The following is a 21,633-nucleotide window of genomic DNA, read 5'->3' on the forward strand; positions in this document are numbered from 1 at the left end:
GAACAGTTTCTGTTTCTACATTATAAAATGAATCATTCTAGTCAGTAACAATATAACATTGATAGGGAGGAATTTTCTAGAGACTCTGAATGGAGCAACCAATATCACACTTTTCTATCTCAGATAAAACAAGACCCAAATTGAATTCAGCATAAGTGAGGGAAGGAACACGGACGACAACTTCACTCATCAGCGAAACACCTTCATCACTAGAAGAGTACAACCCCGACCCACAATTAACATTGGGAGCGTTCAGAATAGGGATGGGAAAGTTCATCCCATAGAAGATGTCAACGAGTTATAGGTTCTTAACCCTCACATACGATGAAGACCCGTCACTAGCTAATTCAATAACATTATATGGGTACATCTCTCAGGTAATCCATAATGATACACAAAAATAGACGATAACATACCTTGAAGAAAGGATGAACAAAATAAGAACGACCTAACAACGAGGAAGAAACAAAAGATTTAAGGTGTCATAGCAAGCAAGAAAGAAGCAAAAGAGATGTTTCATCAAAAGCCAGCCTTCATAAGAAAATCAGTCGCAAATCAACAATCCATATCAGAAGTTGGAGGAAGATCTAAGGGGAGCAGAACAATCATTCCATAAGAAGCATTGATTATACATATGTACTCAAGTACTTTAGGTAGGGAAGTCATATCGTAACCAGGAGACCTATAACCACACACTTAGAGGGAATGGTGAAACGTTTAAATGATGGGAAAACAATTCATACAGTTGTTCCCAACTTTTTTAATAATTATCCCACAACCTTTCTGCTTCTCTCAAGGGTCAGCCATGAACACCATAGGCCAACCACAACTCCAAAAAGAATTCATGGTTAATATATGCCTGACAAGGCTTGGGGGAAACTGTTTTGGGTCGGCCAAAGGCCCAATAAAAAGGCTCAATCATGCATAAGCCCAACAAATATTATCCAATATATATAGTCATCACACATGATATTGAAGGTACACTTTTATGATTTCCACTTTTCACTATACCCAAATTGGACTCTATAACTGACTTGGGTGTTACAATGTTAACCTTGCAGGTCCACCTCACGCCACCACATCAGAGATCAACACCACCAATTCAGAGTCCTCCATCATTACATTAACTCATGGAACATAATCCAAAACATGTTAACTTCCTAAATTCTTCTTCCTAATGCCTTATACATTATGCATATGTTGTTTCCCATGCTCTTACACCTTCACTATAGTTCTCTCTCCATTGGCCAGTAATGAGAGGTAATAGAAATTCGAGTTTCAACTTCACCTGAACCCAAATTGTAGTTGACAAAACTAACTACACTAATTTTATGTATATTTGATGTTATAGATGGATATAACACAAGTGGGAAGAATATGATGTTAATGTTGTGGGACAACGAGACCAATATCACATTGTATATATAGGCAATATGATAATTCATATAAGGAATCGTCATCCATTTTTCAAGATCTTGAATACCCAAGCTAGAGATTCATTTTAAACTCCTGTTTTCTGAGGCTGTGTCATAGAATACCTTGGAATACAAATGATTGTTTTGAAATCTTCACCATTTAACTACATTATAACCAATGACCATGAATCTTCACACTGTCTAATTAAATCTCCAATAACACGAAAACCATATTTTCCATTAGCCTTCACATCTATAATATCTTCAATGTAATCGTGCAAAAAATCAGGAAATTGAGACAAGTAAATATGTCTTGGAGACTTGCTAGATGGTTGACTAGACAGAGCTTTACTATATGACCTCTTAGACATTAAACTTCCTTGTGAGGCATCAATATACTCCTGATGTGAATGATCACGATTCAAATCGCTCGCTTTCCCTCTTCTACTCTTTTTTACTCCCATTTTTGCATTGTACTTAATTAGTGGTAGACTCATAGAATTCATGTATGAATATGTAAGTTCATGCACCTTTTTCTTCATCGCCCTCCCGCCAACAATATATAAGGTGCTGAAATACCTCTTCAACTCTTCACATTATTTTTTTAAGTCGAATTGTATACCATCCCTTATTCAATGACTTCATACTCTTTAATGTGTACTTTCCTCTGAAAAATGTGAATGGATTCCAATGGAACAAGATAACCTTTTATTTGAATATTTGCAAGTTCACACACATAAGGTAACTCATGTGTGGTCTTAATGAATCATCCACATGAAACTTTATCAACACCAACTCGTTTTAATCTTTTGTAATATATTGTATGTGTTATCTTAAGATAAAGACGTGCAATCTAGAATAAAATTGAGTGTTGTACTGATGATCAATATTGATAACACTTTTTTGAAACAATGCTCTAATTGCACCTAGTTGTATCTTCGACATTGTGTTTAACAGCACCACAACATCTTCATAAATATCCTTGATTGTTATGCAACATGTCTTTGAGTCTCCAATGAGAAGTCTTTACCCTATACACAAAATTAGAGAAAAATTCAATAAATTAATTGATTATAATTTGTGTGATAATATTAAACTCACAATGTTATAAAATATACATGTTTATTGTCGTGTTCCATAAGTAAGTGACTTGGTTAATTAGTCCATGCAACAATAAACTTTTCGTTATAAGGTGTCAACCATGTTTGGTGCATATAATCAACAAGCGAAGGGATATCAACACATACTACCTCAAAATTCAGCAAGTGTTCGATGCAGCCGCCAATGCACGGTTGTGCAAAGTAGTAAAAGGATATCGAATCACAGAGACCAATGTCTTAAGTACTGAATTCTTTCCTATCGATGTATATCTAGATAAATAGAAATTATGAGTTTTAGTGAAAATAGCTTAAAAGCATAAACACTTAAATAAAAAGAACTTATTTGTAAAATCACTTAATTTCCCATTGATGCAAACAAGACTTAGGTTTATGGTTCTTACTCTAACACAATTGTACGATCCATATCACTTCTATTGCGATGATTCCGTATAAATTATAGAAAATAGATAATTATGGGTCATAGTCTAGATATATGATGATAACTAATTATGGTTTATATTATTCTCAAATAGACATAAACGAAATTCACATATTAGATTTATACTATTTAATCAGTTATATACCTAATTAAAAATTAATTAATATTATTATTTGATTTGATCAATAATAAATTAATAATTTTAGTTGATAAATAGTTAATGAAATTATTATAAAAAATACTTTCCTAAATAATATTAGAATATAATTTAAGAAAACATATTTCAACAAATTGTACTTAGAATAGAGGTAATAACATTTAGGCTAAATTACCGTTTTATTCTTCTTATTTTATCTGATTCACGAAATCGATTTCCTATTTTAAATTTAAACAGTTTTCGTTCGCCTCTCATACTTTTACACTTAAAATTAACGATGTTTCTACTTTTTAAATGTTAATTTACTTGTGAAATACGATAAATTGTTGTATATAAATTATTGTGAAATTTTATAGATAAAAATATAACTTAAAAAACGAACATCATCAATTTTCTATAAAAAAAAAATATAAAAGAGGCCAAAATTGTTTGAATTTTAAATAGAGGGACTAATTTTATGAATTAGATAAAATAGATAAAATTTAATAAAATATTTTACTCTCGAAATTTGAATAAAATAAAATTTTGAGAGATGTAATGTCTCTTTGTTATAGTTTTAAAACAAATTACGTTTTAATATTTTTACAAGTAATTTTAATTGAATTTCAGTAAAAATAGTATAAATTATTTCAAATTTATTTCTTTATGAATTAAAAGAATAAATTGATAGTAAATAACTTAAATATTCATTATTAAGTAATATTTTAACATAATCAAAATCACATATATAATATTTTAAAATTATGGGTTAAATACACTTTACCCCCCTGTAATGTTAGCGAGTTTAGGGTTACCCCCCTGGTAAAGTTATTTTTTCAATACCCCCCTTATGTTATGTAGATTCCTTCATAGAACCCCCTAATATCCAGGTGGCATGGAATCTTGGTTTTTTATTTCAGACGTGGCTTTTTAATTTTTTTATTTTCACATGTGAATCTTCATTAGGTCTCCAGCATGGCATAAACTAGAAATTAGGGTTCCAAATCCATCCCTCTCTCTCTTCGTGAAATCCATCCCTATCCCAAATCCATCCCTCTCTCTCTTCGTGAAATCCATCCCTACCCCAAATCCATCCCTCTCTTCATCTTCGTCCGTGTCCCCTTCATCTGGGTTATGGGTGGCAGCAAGGCATCTTCCACGAGTGAAGTTGGAAACGGCTTACCAAGATGTGGATGCAATGAAACCATGAAGTTGTTGGTCTCCAAGTCAATTGAAAACCCCGGTCGCAAATTTTGGAAATGCAGGAATTATATGGTGAGCAATTTTGAAGCATTTTATTATTTTGAGTTTGATTTCGAAATTAATTGTTGGTGGTGTTTGTCTCAAATTGCAGAATGGGTGCGGTTTATTTTTGTGGGATGATTTGGTCAGTGAGTTTGCAGTGAAAGAAACCAATCCGTCCGGATGCCGCCAATGTGAAGTCAACAAGGTTTATTTGATTGAATTTGCTAAAGAGATTGTTGAGGAGATAGATTGCAGAGTCGGAAAGCTTAACAAGTTAGAAAAACTGAAGAAAAAGATTGCAATGGAAAAGAGGAAAAATTTATGGTTAATGTTTGTAATTGGTCTGTCATGGATGTTGATAGCAGCTATGGTTAAGTTAGTCTAATGAGTCTGTCATGTAATTGTTATGTCATTAGTGTTTTTCAGCAATGTAATGTTGAACTTGTAATGTGTTCATCAATGAAATGTAATTTGTTCATCAATCTTAAACTGTCAGTGCAACATCATTATTTGATTAAACTTTCAGCATTCAATCTACCAATAATGACAGAAAAAAGTTATATCATAATGAAAGAGCAAAATTGCAAAATCATCAGAAAACTACAGAACAATTTTATAGTCAGTAATTCTAAAGAAAATATGACATAGTAAACATATAAATAAATTGAAATATATTAATGTAGTCTATCTCTTAAACTTTTTCAGTGCAGAATTCAAGGTGAATGTAATTAAATACTTTGGCTTTTTCTTTAGGTCCTGCAGAATTCATGGTTTTGTTGTAAGATTAGTGCACAGACTAGCCATGGCTCTCTGCAGAATTCATGGTTTATGAAAAACAAGAAAAAAATGTGACAGACTAGCCATTGTGTTTTATAGACAATACACACCAATAATGTTAAACTGATACATTAGAATTGATCATCACAGTAAGTGCATATGTTTGTTACAAAAGGATTACAAAATACATGTCTTCAAAGATCAGTTGGCATTACAAAAGAGTTTTCCAAAAGGATTACAAAATACATAGCAGAAACATAATAATCAGTCCCTCATTTTGAAGTGGGTATGTCTTCATTTTCTGGTAGGGTAATTGGTTTGTCACTAGATATTCCTTCACCTGTTATGGGTCTTTTAAACCAACTCAACTTGATCCTCTCACTTTGCCTTCTTTTGATGATAGGTTTTTTTTCAACCCTTTTTCTGGATTGTTTTGTGATTGAGGCAGCCACACTAGATCCTGTTTGACTCATAATAGTTGGAACAGGCATATCAGTTGGAGGCTGTGGATCAGTTGGAACAGGCACATTTGTTGGAACAGTCATATCAGTTGCAGTTGGGGCAGGCATATCAGATGCAGTTGGCATATCATTTGCAGTTGGCATATCAGTTGCAGTTGGCACATGTCCTTTTTTAGGTTTTCTCTACAATGTAAGACACAATGTATGGTTGTCATCACAATGCATATCACAATGAAGAATGTAAGACAGAATGTAGAATGTAAGACAAAATGTATATCACAATGAATTACCTTTCTTTTAAGTGCATTGGGATCCTGAGTGGTAGCCTTACAAGTCATAGCATTGTGACCAAAATTATCACATTTGGTGCACTTATATGCAACACCAGATCTTCTCTTCCTTGCACCATCCTCTCCACTTTCTCTTATCCTAATCTTCTTAGGTCTACCAGGACCATTTTTATATGCAGGTGGTAGAGGTGGTTCCATCTCAACTTCTGGCCACATATCTTGACCATTGATTGGACTTACTGAAAATCCATAACATAGTGCAAACTTTTCTCTTGTGTAACAAGCATCAACAAATTCATCAGGGTTTTGCTTTCTATAACTCAGAGCAGCTACAGCATGCCTACATGGAATTCCTACTAATTCCCAGAAATTACAACTACATGACCTTTTAGCAATGTCAACAATAAATTCATGTGTGTTGTAACTATGTGTAACCTGAAAAGTCTCAGCAATTGACCATGTTGGCAACCAATGACCACTATTGAACACCTCATTATCTAACCTTCTCCTAGGTATTGGCATCACCTTATGTGGCCAATTTTCTAGTTTACTTGCAGAGGTGGATAACCTATTCATCAGATATTTTCTTATCCACTCACACATTGTGAGTATAGGTTTGTCCCTAGCAGCTAGAATGGTAGCATTAAAAGACTCTGAGATATTATTCATCAATGTATCACATTTAGGGTAAAAAGAAAAGGCATGCTTACACCAGCTTTTGGTAGGAACAGCCATCAACCAAGTCCAAGCATTGGGATCTGCATTCTTCAATTCATTCATCTTTTGGACCCATGCCTGATAGTATGTGGCTTTAGCAGCTCCCATCATTAAATCTCTAATAAGGGCTCCTCCACCAAACCTTTTCTTGAAATTAGCATACAAGTGCCTAAGACATAATCTATGCTCAATAGTATCAGACAATTCTTCAAATACAGCCACAAGTCCCTGATACAAAATATAAATTTTTTCAACATTTAGAGAATAGAATAATTTGCAACAGAAAGATAGAGTTAAATACATACCTTCTGTTGATCAGAGATAAATACATATCTTCTATCCTGACCAATGTCCTCCATTAGTAGTTGTATAAACCATCTCCAACTCTCCTTTGTTTCATTTTCAACCACACCAAATGCCAAAGGGAAGTATTGATCATTAGCATCCCTGCCTACAGCAATAAGTAACTGTCCACCATACTTGGTCTTTAAGTGACATCCATCAACCCCCACAAATGGTCTGCATCCATGAATAAAGCCTTTCTTACAGCCATCAAAACAGAAATAAAATGACCCAAACCTTGGTTGTATGGATGGACTAGGTCTTTCTACATTTATCTTCACAGTGTTGCCATGGTTTACCCTTCTTAGTTCTTCTGCATACCTCCATATGGAAGCATACTGATTGTCAGCATCACCTTCAATTATCTTCTTGGCAATTAGCTTAGCCCTCCATGCTTTTGCAACAGTAATACCCACAGAATATGTTTGCCTCATATCTTGGATGATGTCTCTTATCCTGACTGTATCAGAAGTTTGCATCCTCTTTACCACATGCTTGGCCACCCACTTTGAGCTAGCAGACTTGTTGTTCAAAACCCTAGCACATGTGTGCTTATGTACAAGTGTTTTTATAGCAAAAGTCTCCTTGTGGCCCACCTTAGAGCATAAGACTAAAAACCCACATTTATGCTTACACACCACCCTTACCCTATCTCCCTCATTTTTCACAAAAGAAATTTCCCTCCCATTAAGCACTGACCACTCACGGATAGCTGCCCTAAAGTCATCAAGTGTGTTGAATTCCATACCCCACTTGAATATAAAGTCTTTGTTTAGATGCTCTTTCCTAAACCTAGCATACTTGGGCCTTTCTTCATCACAAGAATCATCTGGGTCAGAACTATTCAACTCATCACTATAGTATACATCATCTGAATCCATACTCTTATTGGGCTCCTCCATACTGTTATTGGGCTCCTCCCTAATAGGCTTAGTAACATCTATTCCTTCAAAACCATCAAAGTAAGCAGTAGCTCTTTCATCTTCACTGTCATCTAACCCCTCTACCTTCTCCTCATCTAACCCATCAATTCCATTATCAGGGGGGTGGTCATCATCATTCACACATTTAGGTTCCCTATCAGCAGGGTCCATGTTCCCAGTACTATGTTCAACATACAAATCTCCTTTCACATTCATTGCACTAAAGTATAGAGCAAAATCATCAACAGCATCATCATCTTTCCTAATCAGAAAAAAACCATCTTGAATTTCTAAAACTTTTGTCCATACCCTAACACAATCAGCCTTATACCCTAACCTACTCAACAACTTCTCAATGTTATCCATGTTCCAATTTGAAACATGTATCCCATTAACTGTCGTATCCGTACCCCCTCTGTATATAATTTCTTCTTCAAAAACCCTGTAAAATTCACCCCCATGGTGGAGTGTAACACTAAAGTGTTGTGAATCCTGTCAATATATTATACCCACATGTCAAAGATTGTTGATTTCAAAATTTTACCCTACGACATTGATGAACTTCAAATTTTTACTAACCTCGGACTTTGGACACTTCACTGAGCTCGTCTTCACTGAGCTGGATCGCTTCTTCGTATTCGCTGAGGTTGTCTTCATCTTCGTCTTCACTGCGGTCGTCTTTCTCGTTTGCTTCGTTCCCTGCATTCTTCTTCTTCGTCTTCGTCTTCCCCTGGAAATTTCGTCTTCGTCTTCCCTGCTATGTTCAGAACCCTAATTTTCTAAGGGGGTATTTGAAATTAAAAAGTGTAAAATGACACATAATCACTTTAACAAAATTAAAAATATGCCAGGTGTAGGACCTCTTATTAGATTCCATGCCACCTGGATATTAGGGGGTTCTATGAAGGAATCTACATAACATAAGGGGGGGTTTACAAAAAATATTTTTACAGGGGGATAATCCTAAACTCGCTAACATTACAGGGGGGAAAAGTGTATTTAACCCTAAAATTATTTTTATATAATATTATTTTAATTTAAGTGATTTTTCAAAATTTTAACATTAAAAGAAGTCGTAACAAAATGATTAAATATTTAAAATAATCTTTATTAGAAGATATTTAAACTATTTTTCATTAAATATTTTATAAAATAAATTCTTTAATTTTTCAACAAAAATATATTACACTATAAAATTTATTTTTAAAAACAATTAAAAATAAAATGGTTGAAATTGACTGGATGTTGAATGTTCTTACATTTTTTAATTTAAATATCATCTTTTGGTATTTTTTTAATGAATGGAAGAATAAGATAATGCATGTGCACATAGATTAGTCAATGTATAATTTTTTTTATTATAATAATTGATAAAATTATTTTTTATTTATATTTTTGAAAGTTTTTTTTTTGAGAGATAATATACAACTATTAGTTTTATTAGTTTTTTTTATGGATTAGATTGTAGGTCCTTTCATCCTTTTTGTTTTTTATATTTTATTCAATAAATTATATTTATTAAAAAAGTTACTTAATTTAATATAAAATTATGTTATAGGTGAAATTTCCAAAATACCATAAATAAATTAATAGTACATTAGATATGCATTGGTAATATAAAACTATTTTATTTTATCCTCTAATCACTCTAGCGTTGTATGACTAATTCTAACATATTTTTTATAATTCATTATAATATAATATTTATTTTATACTGGTGTAAAACTATTTTATGAGATATTGTACCCTTTATTCTTTTTATACATTAATAGTCTGCAAAACGGTTGGCATAATACTTACACTTACTGCCTACTTTTACTTTTCTTAAATTAAATACTGTCTTGAAATAGCAATTGAAATTCCAACCTAAAATTTGATGTAGAGATACCTATTTCCTGAAACATTTAGTTACTTGACTTAATTTCTGAACCTATTTCCTGAAAATTCCAACCTAAAACTTGATGTAGATAGATTTGATGGACGAACCCATTTTACCACCCCTAAATTATTAGTACATTTTTATTCAATTCAAATAAATGAATTATTATTATTAAGTATTTTTTATTAGAATGAAATTACATTACATTCACTCAAATAAAACACAAAACCTATGTTAATATTTTGAAAGAAAAAAAATACAACTTTCATTCCCTTACAAATGAAAAAATAATAATAACATATTATCATTTCTGGATGTATTAAAATGTTAATATGATTTTAAATATTTCTTTTTTATAGACTAAATTAATTAACAAAAATATAATTAAAGATTAAAATAATTAACAAAATATACATTCTAGAACCAAAATGGCTAATTAAAAAGACAATTGAATATAAATTTATAACTTTGATATATTTAAATATTATAATGACAAATTTAGTGTATAAAATGATTGCATATACTCTAATCCATACATATTAATTTTGTTTTTTAATTTAAAATTTTAGAATGAGAGGATAATACTATAGTCTAAAGAGAAAACCTTAGAATTCAAACATCACCTAAAAGGGTTTTACTATTTTCGTAAACTAGAATCATGTTTAAAAGCTCTAAATTCAAAACGTGTATTTTTACGCAATATATTATTTTTGTTTTGCTTCTTTTAACTTCAATTCCATATCATTAAATTGAGTTTTCATATTAAAAATATTCATTTCATATTTACTAATCTTAATTTCACGGTAATATTTGTTACTTCCATATTTCTCTCAAAGTGATTAACTTTGGTTTTAAGTTAACTCTAGTAACTTTTAATTCAATAAGTTCATCCCTACACAATAATGTTATTATTTCGGATGGGTTTAAGCTCCATTAAGAACAACTTTAATCAAATAAGATTGGTTTATTCACCGACCGGCCAATAAGTGAACCTACATCATGATGATCGTTAATTTACATTTATCGGTCACCCACACTCTACGTCGGACTACCCGAAACTTTCTGCCCTGTATAACCAAACAACCTCGAGCAAGAAGACAAAAAAATTACAAAAATTTGCAATGGCTATGGGAAAAAGGGAGTTGGTTCAAAGTAATATGACTTAAATTTATTTCAACTTTCAGTATAAACTTGGAAGATCTTATCGTCTCTGAAGAAAGAAAACTAGTATATGATCAATCTCTTTCTTTGATGGAGGGTTCTCGGAAAAAAAATGTCAGATAAGAGATTCTTCGATGCAGAACCCAGTTGCCATATGTACACTCATACAAGTATTGGAACACCCGTGCAAAGGCTCAGGCAATAGGGTGGAGTTGTGAGGGGAAATTCATGTGTGATTCGGCACCTCCTGTTCGAAAGAAGTCAAGGGGAGTCGAACACCCAATTTCTGGAAAATAAAATTATAGAAAGGAATATTGCATCCGTTAAATTTTCTACATATTCTCTTATTTGTGGAAATGGTGGAGATCGACCATTCAGAGGATGATCCCACCTCAAAAGTAAACTTCTTCACAACAATTTCTTAGATATAAGAAGAAACAATTGCCATATATGTATGGTACATCCAAGAAAAATCACTTGTATCAGTCAGAGCCATCAGTTTCTTTGGATGAACAGTTTCTGTTTCTACATCATAAAAAGAATCATTCTAGTCAGTAACAATATAACATTGATGGGGAGGAATTTTCTAGAGAGATTGAATGGAGCAACCAATATCACACTCTTCTATCTCAGATAAAATAAGACCCAAATTGAATTCAGCATGAGCGAGGGAAGGAACACGAACAAAAACTTCACTCATCAGCGAATCATCCTCATCACTAGAAGAGTCCAACCCCGACCCTCAATTACCATTGGGAGTGTTCAAAATAGGGATGGGAAAGTTCATCCTATAGAAGATGTCAATGAGTTATAGGTTCTCAACCCTCACAGACGATGAAGACTCGTCACTAGCGAGTTCAATAACATTATATGGGTACATATCTCGGGTAATCCATAATGATACACAAAAATAGACGATAACATACCTTGAAGAAAGGATGAGCAAAATAAGAATGACCCAACAAAGAGGAAGAAACGAAAGATTTAAGGTGTCGGAGCAAGCAAGAAAGAAGCAAAAGAGACGTTTCATCATAAGCCAACCTTTTATAAGGAAATCAGTCGCAAATCAACAATCCATATCAGAAGTTTGAGGAAGATCTAAGGGGAGCAGAACAATCGTTCCATAAGAAGCATTGATTTTTCAAATATACTCAAGTACTCTAGGTAGGGAAGCCAGATCCTAACCACAAGACCTAGAACCACACACTTAGAGGGAATGGTGAAACGTCTAAATAATGGGAAAACAATTAATACAGTTGTTCCCGACTTTTTTTAATAATTGCCCCACAGCCTTTCTGCTTCTCTCAAGGGTCGCCCATGAACACCATAGGCCGACCACAACTCCAAAAATAAGTCCCGGTTAATATATGCCTTACAAGGCTTGGGGAAAATTGTTTTGGGTCAGCCAAAGGTCCAATAAAAAGGCTCAATCATACACAAGCCCAACAAAGATTATCCAATATATATAGTCAACACACATGATATTGAAGGTACACTTTTATGATTTCCATTTTTCATTATACCCATATTGGACTCTGTAACTGACTTGGGTATTGCGGTGTTAACCTTTCAGGTCCATCTCACGCCACCACATTGTAGATCAACACCACCAATTCAGAGTCCTTCGTCATTGATCAACACTAATTCAGGGAACATAATCCAAAACATGTTAACTTCCTAAATTCTTATTCCTAGTGCCTTATACCTTATGCATATGTTGTTTCCCATGCTCTTACACCTTCACTATAGTTCTCTCTCCAATGGTTAGTGACGAGAGGCAATAGAAATTCGAGTTTGAACTTCCCCTGAACCCAATGATTGTTGTTGACAAAACTAACTACACTAATTGTATATCTACTTGATGTTATAGATGTAGATAACACAAGTGGGAAGAATATGATGTTAATGTTATGGCATAACGAGACCAATATCACATTGTATCTATAGGCAATATGATAATTCATACAAGGAATCAACATCCATTTTTCAAGATCTTGAATACCCAAGCTAGAGATTCACAATGAACTCCTATTTTTTGGAGACTGTGTCATGAAATACCTTGGAATACAAATGATTGTTTTGAAATCTTCACCATCTAACTACATTATAACCAATGACCATGAATCTTCACCCTGTCTAATTAAATCTCCAATAGCACGAAAACCATATTTTCCATTAGCATTCACATCAATAATATCTTCAATGTAATCATGCAAAAAATTAGGAAATTGAGACAAGTAAATGTGTCTTGGAGACTTGTTAGATGGTTAACTAGACAGGGCTTTATCAAATGACCTCTTAGACATTAAACTTCCTTGTGAGGCATCAATATACTCTCAATGTGAAGGATCACGATGCAAATCACTCTCTTGCCCTTTTCTACTCTTTTTGACTCCTATTTTTGCATTGTACTTCATTAGTGGTAGACACATAGAGTTCATGTATGGATATGCAAGTTCATGCACCTTTTTCTTCATCGCTCTCTGGCCAACAATATCTAAGGTGCTGAAATACCTCTTCAACTCTTCAGATTCTTTGTTTAAGTCCAATTGTGTACCCCCTTATTTAGTGACTTCATACTCTTCAATATGTACTTTCATCTGAAAAACGTGAATGGATTCCAATGGAACAAGATAACCTTTTATTTGAATATTTGCAAGTTCACACACATATAATATAACTCATGTGTGGTCTTAATGAACCAACTCATTTTACTCTTTCCAACTCTTTTGTAATATGTTGTATACGTTATCTAAAGATAACAACGTGTAATCTGGAATAAAAAAGACGGTTATACTTATGCTTAATATTGACAACACTTTTTTTGAAACAATGCTCTAACTGCACCTAGTTGTATCTTCGACATTATGTTAACTGCATCATAACATCTACATAAATATCCTTGACTGTTATGCAACATGTCTTTAAGTTTCTAATGAGAAGTATTAACCCTATACAACAACGTTAGAGAAAAATTCAATAAATTAATTGATTATAATTTGTGTGATAATATTAAACTCACAATGTTACAAAGTATACATGTTTATTGTCGTGTTCCATAATTAAGTGACTTGGTTAATTAGTCCATGTAACAATAAACTTTTCGTTATAGGGTGTCAACCATGTTTTGTGCATATAATCAACAAGTGAATGGATATCAACACATACTACCTCAAAATTCAGCAAGTGTTTGATGCAGCCACCAGTGCACGACTGTGCAAAGTAGTAAAAAGATATCAAACCACAGAGACCAATGTCTTAAGTACCAAATTTTATCATATCGGTGTATATCTAGATAAATCGAAAATATGAGTTTTAGTGAAAATAGATTAAAAGCAAAAACACTTAAACAAAAACAACTTATTTACAAAATCACTTAATTTCCAATTGATGCAAATAAGACTTAGGTTTATGGTTCTTACTCTAACACAATTGCATGATCCATGTCACTTCTATTGCGATAATTTTGTATAAATTAAAAAAAAAGAAGATAAATATGGGCAATATTTGCTTTCGGCAACGCATTGTCCTATCGACGATGAATAATTCATTTTCTTTTGCACGTTCGACTTATTCATTGATGATTCGTTACTTTTGCTCAACTATATAGTTTTCTCAAATTCGTACAAGCGCTTTCGTTGTATTTGCTCGCTTGTTTAAAAATGTGTGCTTCGGTATCGATGCATATCATTTCAGACTACGGTCGATACCTGAGAACACCTTACTTTTGTAACGGGGTTAGAATGCATGAACTCAGATTGTAAAATAAGTTTAATCTTAAATTCTCGTAATTGATTGTGACAGGTCATAAGATAATCCCCATAACCCATATTCTCTAATGGACTACTCACTCATGGTGAGGGAAAGCATAATCAAATCGATATTCAACATCAAATTCATACCAAACAATTATAATGGATGAACAATTGAATAAGGATGAATAAGCAAACCTGATTTAAATTAATCCTTGATCCATCTTTCTCCCTCAGAGACTTAATTACAAACAAAAAGAAAATAGGAAATACGTAGAAACTTGTAGAATAAAACTTGGATCCTAAAACTCATAACAAACTATGAGTTTCATAGAAAAAGTAAAAGTGACACATTATATTTGGTTCAATGCCTATTACATCATAATAGTGTCAAATCAAATAATGCCTACGAGACATAATCATTGAGGATCAGACTAAAAAAAGAAACAAAAGAATCCACTCTCACCCTCCTGTTACGTCCCGTAGCAGGTCCCTACTTTTTGTACTAGAGATGGAACAAAGGGGAACCCTAGGCGCCTCTGCTGCTACGGCATGTAGCAGTGTTACGGGTGGCCATAGTATCCTCCTGGTTTTATTAAGGGGGAAATTTGACTTTTTTCTTTTTGCCTTGTTTTGCTTGTTTCTTATCCCTCTTTGTCTTGGATGTTCATTAAGCCCTAAAAATAGCAAGAACACACAACCAAAGTGTAAAACATGGTAAATGGGAGTAAAATGATTAAAATATGATAAAATGCTAAGAGAAACGATTGTAAATAACAATGTGAAAACCACTTATCAAACTCCCTAAAACTTAGTATGTTGCTTGTCCTCAAGCAAGAAATGTTGCATTTATAAATTTTCGGATCAAGCGGTTCACTTCATGAGAAAGCATGCGAAAATGAAGTCAATGATACTCATACGTGAGTTTTTGTTTCGATCAGTTATGCCTAGTTCTCTTGGTAATCACTCGACAACAAAGGTATTCGCAAGAACACTAGCCGCGATAGAGCTACAAACATAAGTTTCCCTTCATATACCTCTCCAATTATGCTTTAGGCTTAAGTATTTTTTCTGATTTTTCCCTTCCTCTTTCATTTAAACAATCAATATTAAGGAAATTTATTTATTTTTGTCGTTGCATACACAAGACGGTCAAGAGTTTTTGTTTATACACCTTTTTATTTATTTATTTTCAATGAATTTATGCACTTTTGTGCATTTATTGGTCAACTTTGGGACGATATTTGAGGTTCAACCACCGTTAGGCTAAATAACTGGGTGTGGGTTACTCAACTTACGAGGTAGTTGCCTTTTATTGTCTTTTTAGCATTTTGGTGCCCAAAATTATTCATTTACCGATCAATCATACATGTACGTGAGTCTAAATTATGTCGGTGAAGCTAGCGGAAATATACCCGGGTGTATCACACGCTCAAACATACAATAGAGTCGTCATCGAACTTTATTTATTCCAAAAGGAAAGGCAAAACATTGATAAAACTCGGGGAAAAGAGATATGATGTGTAAGGAAGTCGGTTATGTAAGGGGAATGTATTAGCACCCTTAACATCTATGGTACTCCATGAGAATCGTTTTGATTGTTCTTGCTCAAATAGGTATTATATTTAAAGATTACTCGTAAAATAATGGGAAAAGGAAAGAAAATAGATAAAGTGCTCGGTGAGGATTTGGGCCCTCATGCCTACGTATCCTCATAGTGCAATGAGGAATTCAGAGCTCCGTAGTTCAAAGAACTAGTGATGGGAGATGAAAATAAGTTATGATCAAGTATGGTCTAAACCAAAGGAAGTATTATTGTCCAGTTTCATGTTATGCTTTATGAATGATATGCACGAGTGGAACGATGTGGTTTATGCATGATGATGATTTATGCAATGGTTAAGCCAAATGCTCATATAGAGGGCGATGGGAATTTTGGGCTAGGATAATGGTCATCCATACGTGATTCTCCGGCACCTATTTCAAGCTCAATAGATGTTGTAATACCTCTGGATTATGTCTAAAACATGGAGAGAGCTTGTACCTGCATAGCCTGCCTCTGCCCCAATATATTGGGTATTTGCACCAATTGTCCCAGTTACCAATCATGGAGTAATCTCGTCAGCTGAGGATCTCAAACTGGTTTTCCCTAGCATCTTGAAACTGCATATTCTTGATTAACCCTCTTGGGAATGATCGATTTCTCGTGCTCTCAGGGTAGCTTACTCCAATATGAACTTTGAAGTAACTTCGCCCCTTCCGGTTGATTCATAGAGATTTGCAGAATCTCGACATGGTTGCCCCAGATTTACGGACTCTTGAAGAGATCTAAGCTATGGGATATCAGGAATTTGTCCAGCCTTCCAAATATGTAAGCTTCCTTGATGTTAAATGACTGTTCGTATGTAAAATGCTCATTTTAGAAATGATAATTGTAATGTCATTCTTATGCAAGTTTTGAAAACTCAAGTGTGTTCACTAAGATTATGACATCTAGTGAACGAATCACTGATTAGAATGCCATATCAGTATCAATACAGATGACAAGCAAATCTTTAGCAGTCAGCCTAATGCGATCTTACCATAGTATGCTTTCGAAATAAACCCTGCTTCAATTAGGTCTTTTGAGGGTTGTAACATGTCCTGGTTCACGGTTTCATAAAGAAAGGATATAACGCCCGGCAACTAATCTAACCCGTCCCTTCTCCGTGATGTTCTTCAGTCATACATTCAGTTAGCTTAAAACAAGCGATCATCTTTCAGAAAAGGATTTTGAATATCAGCAATGATGGTTTAAGGAACCCAATGAGAATTTGGAGCGGTGTCATCACCTTTTGCTTTTGTTTGCAGTCACAAAGATTTGCTTTAGGTGAGGATTTTGATATTGATCCTCTTGCTCTTTTGTTTTGCTTACCCTTATTTTTTCCTGGGTTGGTCCTTTGGGTCTGCAGCCCGCCAGTATGCCTTAATTTTTGCCTAAGTCAATCTCATTTTCAAGATTTTGACTTAGCGGGCTTTTCATTTGATTTTTTTGTTTGTATTGGAGCAAATCCTGTGACATTGCTTTCTTGATTTGTTGCGCGGGTCGTGACTCTCTCAATCCTTTTGTGGATAAGGGATAACCATTTTAAATTTGTGATTTCATCCTCTTAAGAGGGATATAATATGATTGATCACTTTATGAGATATTCTCCTTCTGAAATTTGAATGCAAGTTCAAACTAACTGATGACTACCCTGCCCATGGTTAAACACGAGGATTTTATGTGTAAAGAAAGAAACTCTTACTTCAAGGCCTACATGGGTTGACTAGGGATTAACTTCCTTATATCTCCGATGTTTTAGGGATTTGAACAATGCCTTACATCATCAGCACGATCTTATTCAAAAGCACACGGGCAACGATCTTGTGTTTTTTAATTGCATCATTCTCTTTTGATTTTGTTTGACAAACAGTTCAATACTAATAAAATAAAATATGAGTGAACACAAATGGATTTAAGCAAAACATGCACGTTTATTTCATTATTATTATCATTTGAAAACCAGACAAGTTTTACAAATGAACAATAATTAACAAACAATAGAAAATTAAAAATGAGACATGATTGAATCAATATGATATTACTATCCTTGATACTCCTCTAAAAAGGCAACTGAATTTGAGCAATCTTCGCCACTAATTGCATTCACAACTTGTCCACAGTGGTCTGGCAACAGGTTGGTTATGACATTGGGTCCTGCCTCAGAGAATGACAGAACCTTCTGATCAATAAGCTCTTGTACTTTAGTCTTGAACAACCCACAATCTTCAGTTGAGTGTCCTATATAGCCGGCGTGAAACACACAAGAAGCATTAGGATTGTACTTTGGACCATAGGGATAAACAACTGGTGGTATTTATTTTGGCATAATTGCCCTTTGTTGGACAAGATACGGTAGCAACTGAGCATACAATACAAGGATTTGATCACGTTGACAACACTTTCTATCAAATCGTCCGGTTTGCCTTTGCCCTTAGTGGTTACGTGGCACAGTTTGTTGACTTTTCAGAATTTAAGATGAAGGAGGTTGCTGATACTGGGACGTAACACCATGTGGATATGAGTAGCATGACATAAGAACCAAAGGTATTTGCGACTGAGAATGAATCTAAGGAATAGCCGTTGGTTGGAAGATTTAAGCATAATGCACCAAGCCAGGATTAACTATCTGATGAGAAGTATGACCATAATGAACTCCAAATGGGACATAGGGTGCCCCAATATAGGCGTACTGAGGTGTAGCAACAGAAGGAGGTGATGCCCCAGGATAGGCCAACGACATTCCAGAGTGATATCCTTGATTTGTATGTTGCAGAATAGGTTGGACCATAGGTGGAGGGACTTGCACATGAATTGGAGGACCCTTATATTCAAACCCCTTCTTAATAGGCACCTTAGCAATCGCGGGTGTAAAGCATAACAAATTCCGATCGATGAGTTCTTGAACTTTGGTCTTGAGAACATGGTAAGCTTCTATAGAGTGCCCTATGTATCAAGCATGGTACCCACGCGTGGCATAAGGGTTATGCTTACAGCGGTAGGGAAACTTAGCATGCTCGGTTTGTTTAGGCACAATTGCCCCCAACATTAACCGATATATGTAGCAGATGAACATAACTCATAGGAATTAGATCATTGTGAGGACGTCTCCCTTCCTGATCTTTGTTCTTCTGACTGATTTGCTTCTGCTTCAGTTTATGATCGTTTTGATCAGGCCTCAAATGTGGTAGTAAACGTTGTTCTTGAGGAAGAAGTGGCAGAATGCCTGCAACCATTTCTGTTTGTTATCTTTCTTTAGACTGTCTTCAACATGTTCATCAATCACAACCTAATTTGGGAAGTTCGTTGTCATGCTATCCAAATATAGCCCCAAAACCATGACAACTCTGTCAATGCTCTTAGTCTCTTCCATGATCCTCGGATGACTGATATCGGTGAATCATTGTCTTTCTGAAGGAGGAATGAATAGGGTGAGTTTTCTAGTTAACATGCATGGAATGCCAATGAACGAATGCATATGTTAGGGATGGAATGCAAATAATTATGCACCATCTATAGATTCAAAGCATCAATGGAATAATAACCCAAGTTAAAAGGCTCTGACATATGCACAACAATGCAATAACATAGGTTAACAACACCAGTAGTCTGGATAATCCATGTATACTTCCTGATGCAGAATCAAAGGTTCGACGTCCATGAGAATAAAGGTATTGAGTGAAGGAGAATTGCGGTCCAAAACGCAGCGGAAATTAAAATTTTCTCCTTTAGAGATCCTTACGAATGGTCATGATCAGTGATAGAATATTTACCTCTTGTGACGGTTGGAACCTTTGGTGCAGATCTCTTGTGACGATCAAAACCTTTGATGCAAGTCCACGAAGCGATCACGAACGTTGAACGATGACAACGTCTCTACTCAGTCCACACGAACGGGTTCCTTCAATCTCAGTGCTAGCTGGTACGAATGAAGGCTTTGAGTGTGAGAGAGAGAGAGTGAGAGAGAAAACGAAAATAATGCAACCGCAAATTTTTGCTTCTGCACAAGGGTTCTATTTATAGAACCACTTATGTAGGCTTCAAGCTAAAAGCCCACTTAAGTGTATTTTGGCCCATATCTTATAATATGCCCAAAATCACTTAAGCTCATGGTACCTTACCATATTTCGTATTCTACTCAAGTACATCGTACCTTACGATGCTCTATAACTCACTTAAGGGCACCGTACCTTACGGTATTCCTTAGTTACTCTATCTCTCATCAATCCGTCCTTTGTGTGTGACCCTGTAGGTTTTCGTGACGTTGGCAATTATATTAAATCACGCATTTAACATAATAAACAGTGAGCGGTATCTAGCAACACATCACTGCTACCCAAGACACGAAAATGTCATGTGATCTGACAATTCCTTCTGTGATAATACTTATGTGTATAATTACCCTTTTGCCCTTATGTCTATATTGAACACGAGGCATAGACCGTGTCATCCTTGTTCAGTTCAATATTGGACCCATAGACATTTATCCTGTTACGCAGGATGGGCAAATTCCATCTAGGACACTCATGTCCCTCAGCATGCTTTGTGGAGTACCCATTAACTGTCTTTATGGTTATCCAGTTACGGACAACGTTGGATCAGCAATAAAGCACTCGACTCTACATCTAGGATCCATAGTGGTTTCAGGTCGAAGAGTGGAATACACTATTATCACCATGAGAATAACTTATGACACTTTGCATAACTTTCTATATAGTATTCTCATAGCGGGTCAATCCGGTACAAATATTACTCTTAATATTCATACATATGTTTAAGACTTGATAACTCTTTATCCATGATCCATGAGATGTGATCATCAGTCTACAAACATAATAGTCTTAATGCTTTAATGTTATCCCACTTCACACTAAAGCTCGACTATGGATACTTAAGAATAGTGTCCTTATGTTTAATGTGATCTCATGATTAAGTCATACTTGATACATTAAACAGACTAGCTATTCTAGACTAGCTATTCTAGGGACTTTATTAAACAAACGTAATAAAGAAAAAGCCTTTTATTATTAATAAATAATTCGATACAAGTACCAAAAGTATTGGCCTCTAGGGCTTACACCAACAATCTCCCACTAGCACTAGAGCCAATCAGGCATACCCTTAATACCCATAGATCTAGTATGGCCATCATGCTTCTGCTGCGCAAGAGGCTTTGTCAGTGGGTCAGCAATATTGTCAAGTGTAGGTACTCTGCATATTTTCACATCTCCTCTATCTATTATCTCTCGAATGAGATGATAACGCCTAAGTATGTGTTTGGATCGTTGGTGAGATCTAGGCTCCTTGGCTTGTGCGATAGCACCATTGTTATCACAGTAGAGACCAATGGGATCCACAATGCTAGGAACTATGCCAAGTTCACTAATGAACTTTTTGATCCAAACAGCTTCCTT

At 34.7% G+C, this 21,633-nt stretch overlaps 2 protein-coding genes across 2 annotated transcripts; one reads left to right on the forward strand and one right to left on the reverse strand.

Moving 5' to 3' along the window:
* The first annotated feature begins 3,991 nt into the window (after nt 1-3,991).
* LOC127079159 (uncharacterized) lies at nt 3,992-4,735 on the forward strand. Its single transcript, XM_051019582.1, has 2 exons — nt 3,992-4,365; nt 4,445-4,735. The coding sequence occupies exons 1-2, from the start codon at nt 4,225-4,227 to the stop codon at nt 4,718-4,720; spliced, it is 417 nt and encodes a 138-aa protein (XP_050875539.1). The 5' UTR covers nt 3,992-4,224; the 3' UTR covers nt 4,721-4,735.
* A 594-nt stretch (nt 4,736-5,329) lies between these two features.
* On the reverse strand, nt 5,330-6,164 carry LOC127079165 (uncharacterized). The gene is made up of 2 exons (XM_051019589.1): nt 5,864-6,164; nt 5,330-5,756 (listed from the first exon to the last, which is right to left on the reverse strand). Exons 1-2 carry the CDS (start codon nt 6,077-6,079, stop codon nt 5,385-5,387), a joined length of 588 nt encoding a protein of 195 aa, XP_050875546.1. The 5' UTR covers nt 6,080-6,164; the 3' UTR covers nt 5,330-5,384.
* Between the last annotated feature and the right edge of the window lie 15,469 nt (nt 6,165-21,633).

Source organism: Lathyrus oleraceus, chromosome 1 (assembly GCF_024323335.1).
Source record: "Lathyrus oleraceus cultivar Zhongwan6 chromosome 1, CAAS_Psat_ZW6_1.0, whole genome shotgun sequence".
Taxonomy (NCBI): domain Eukaryota; kingdom Viridiplantae; phylum Streptophyta; class Magnoliopsida; order Fabales; family Fabaceae; genus Lathyrus; species Lathyrus oleraceus.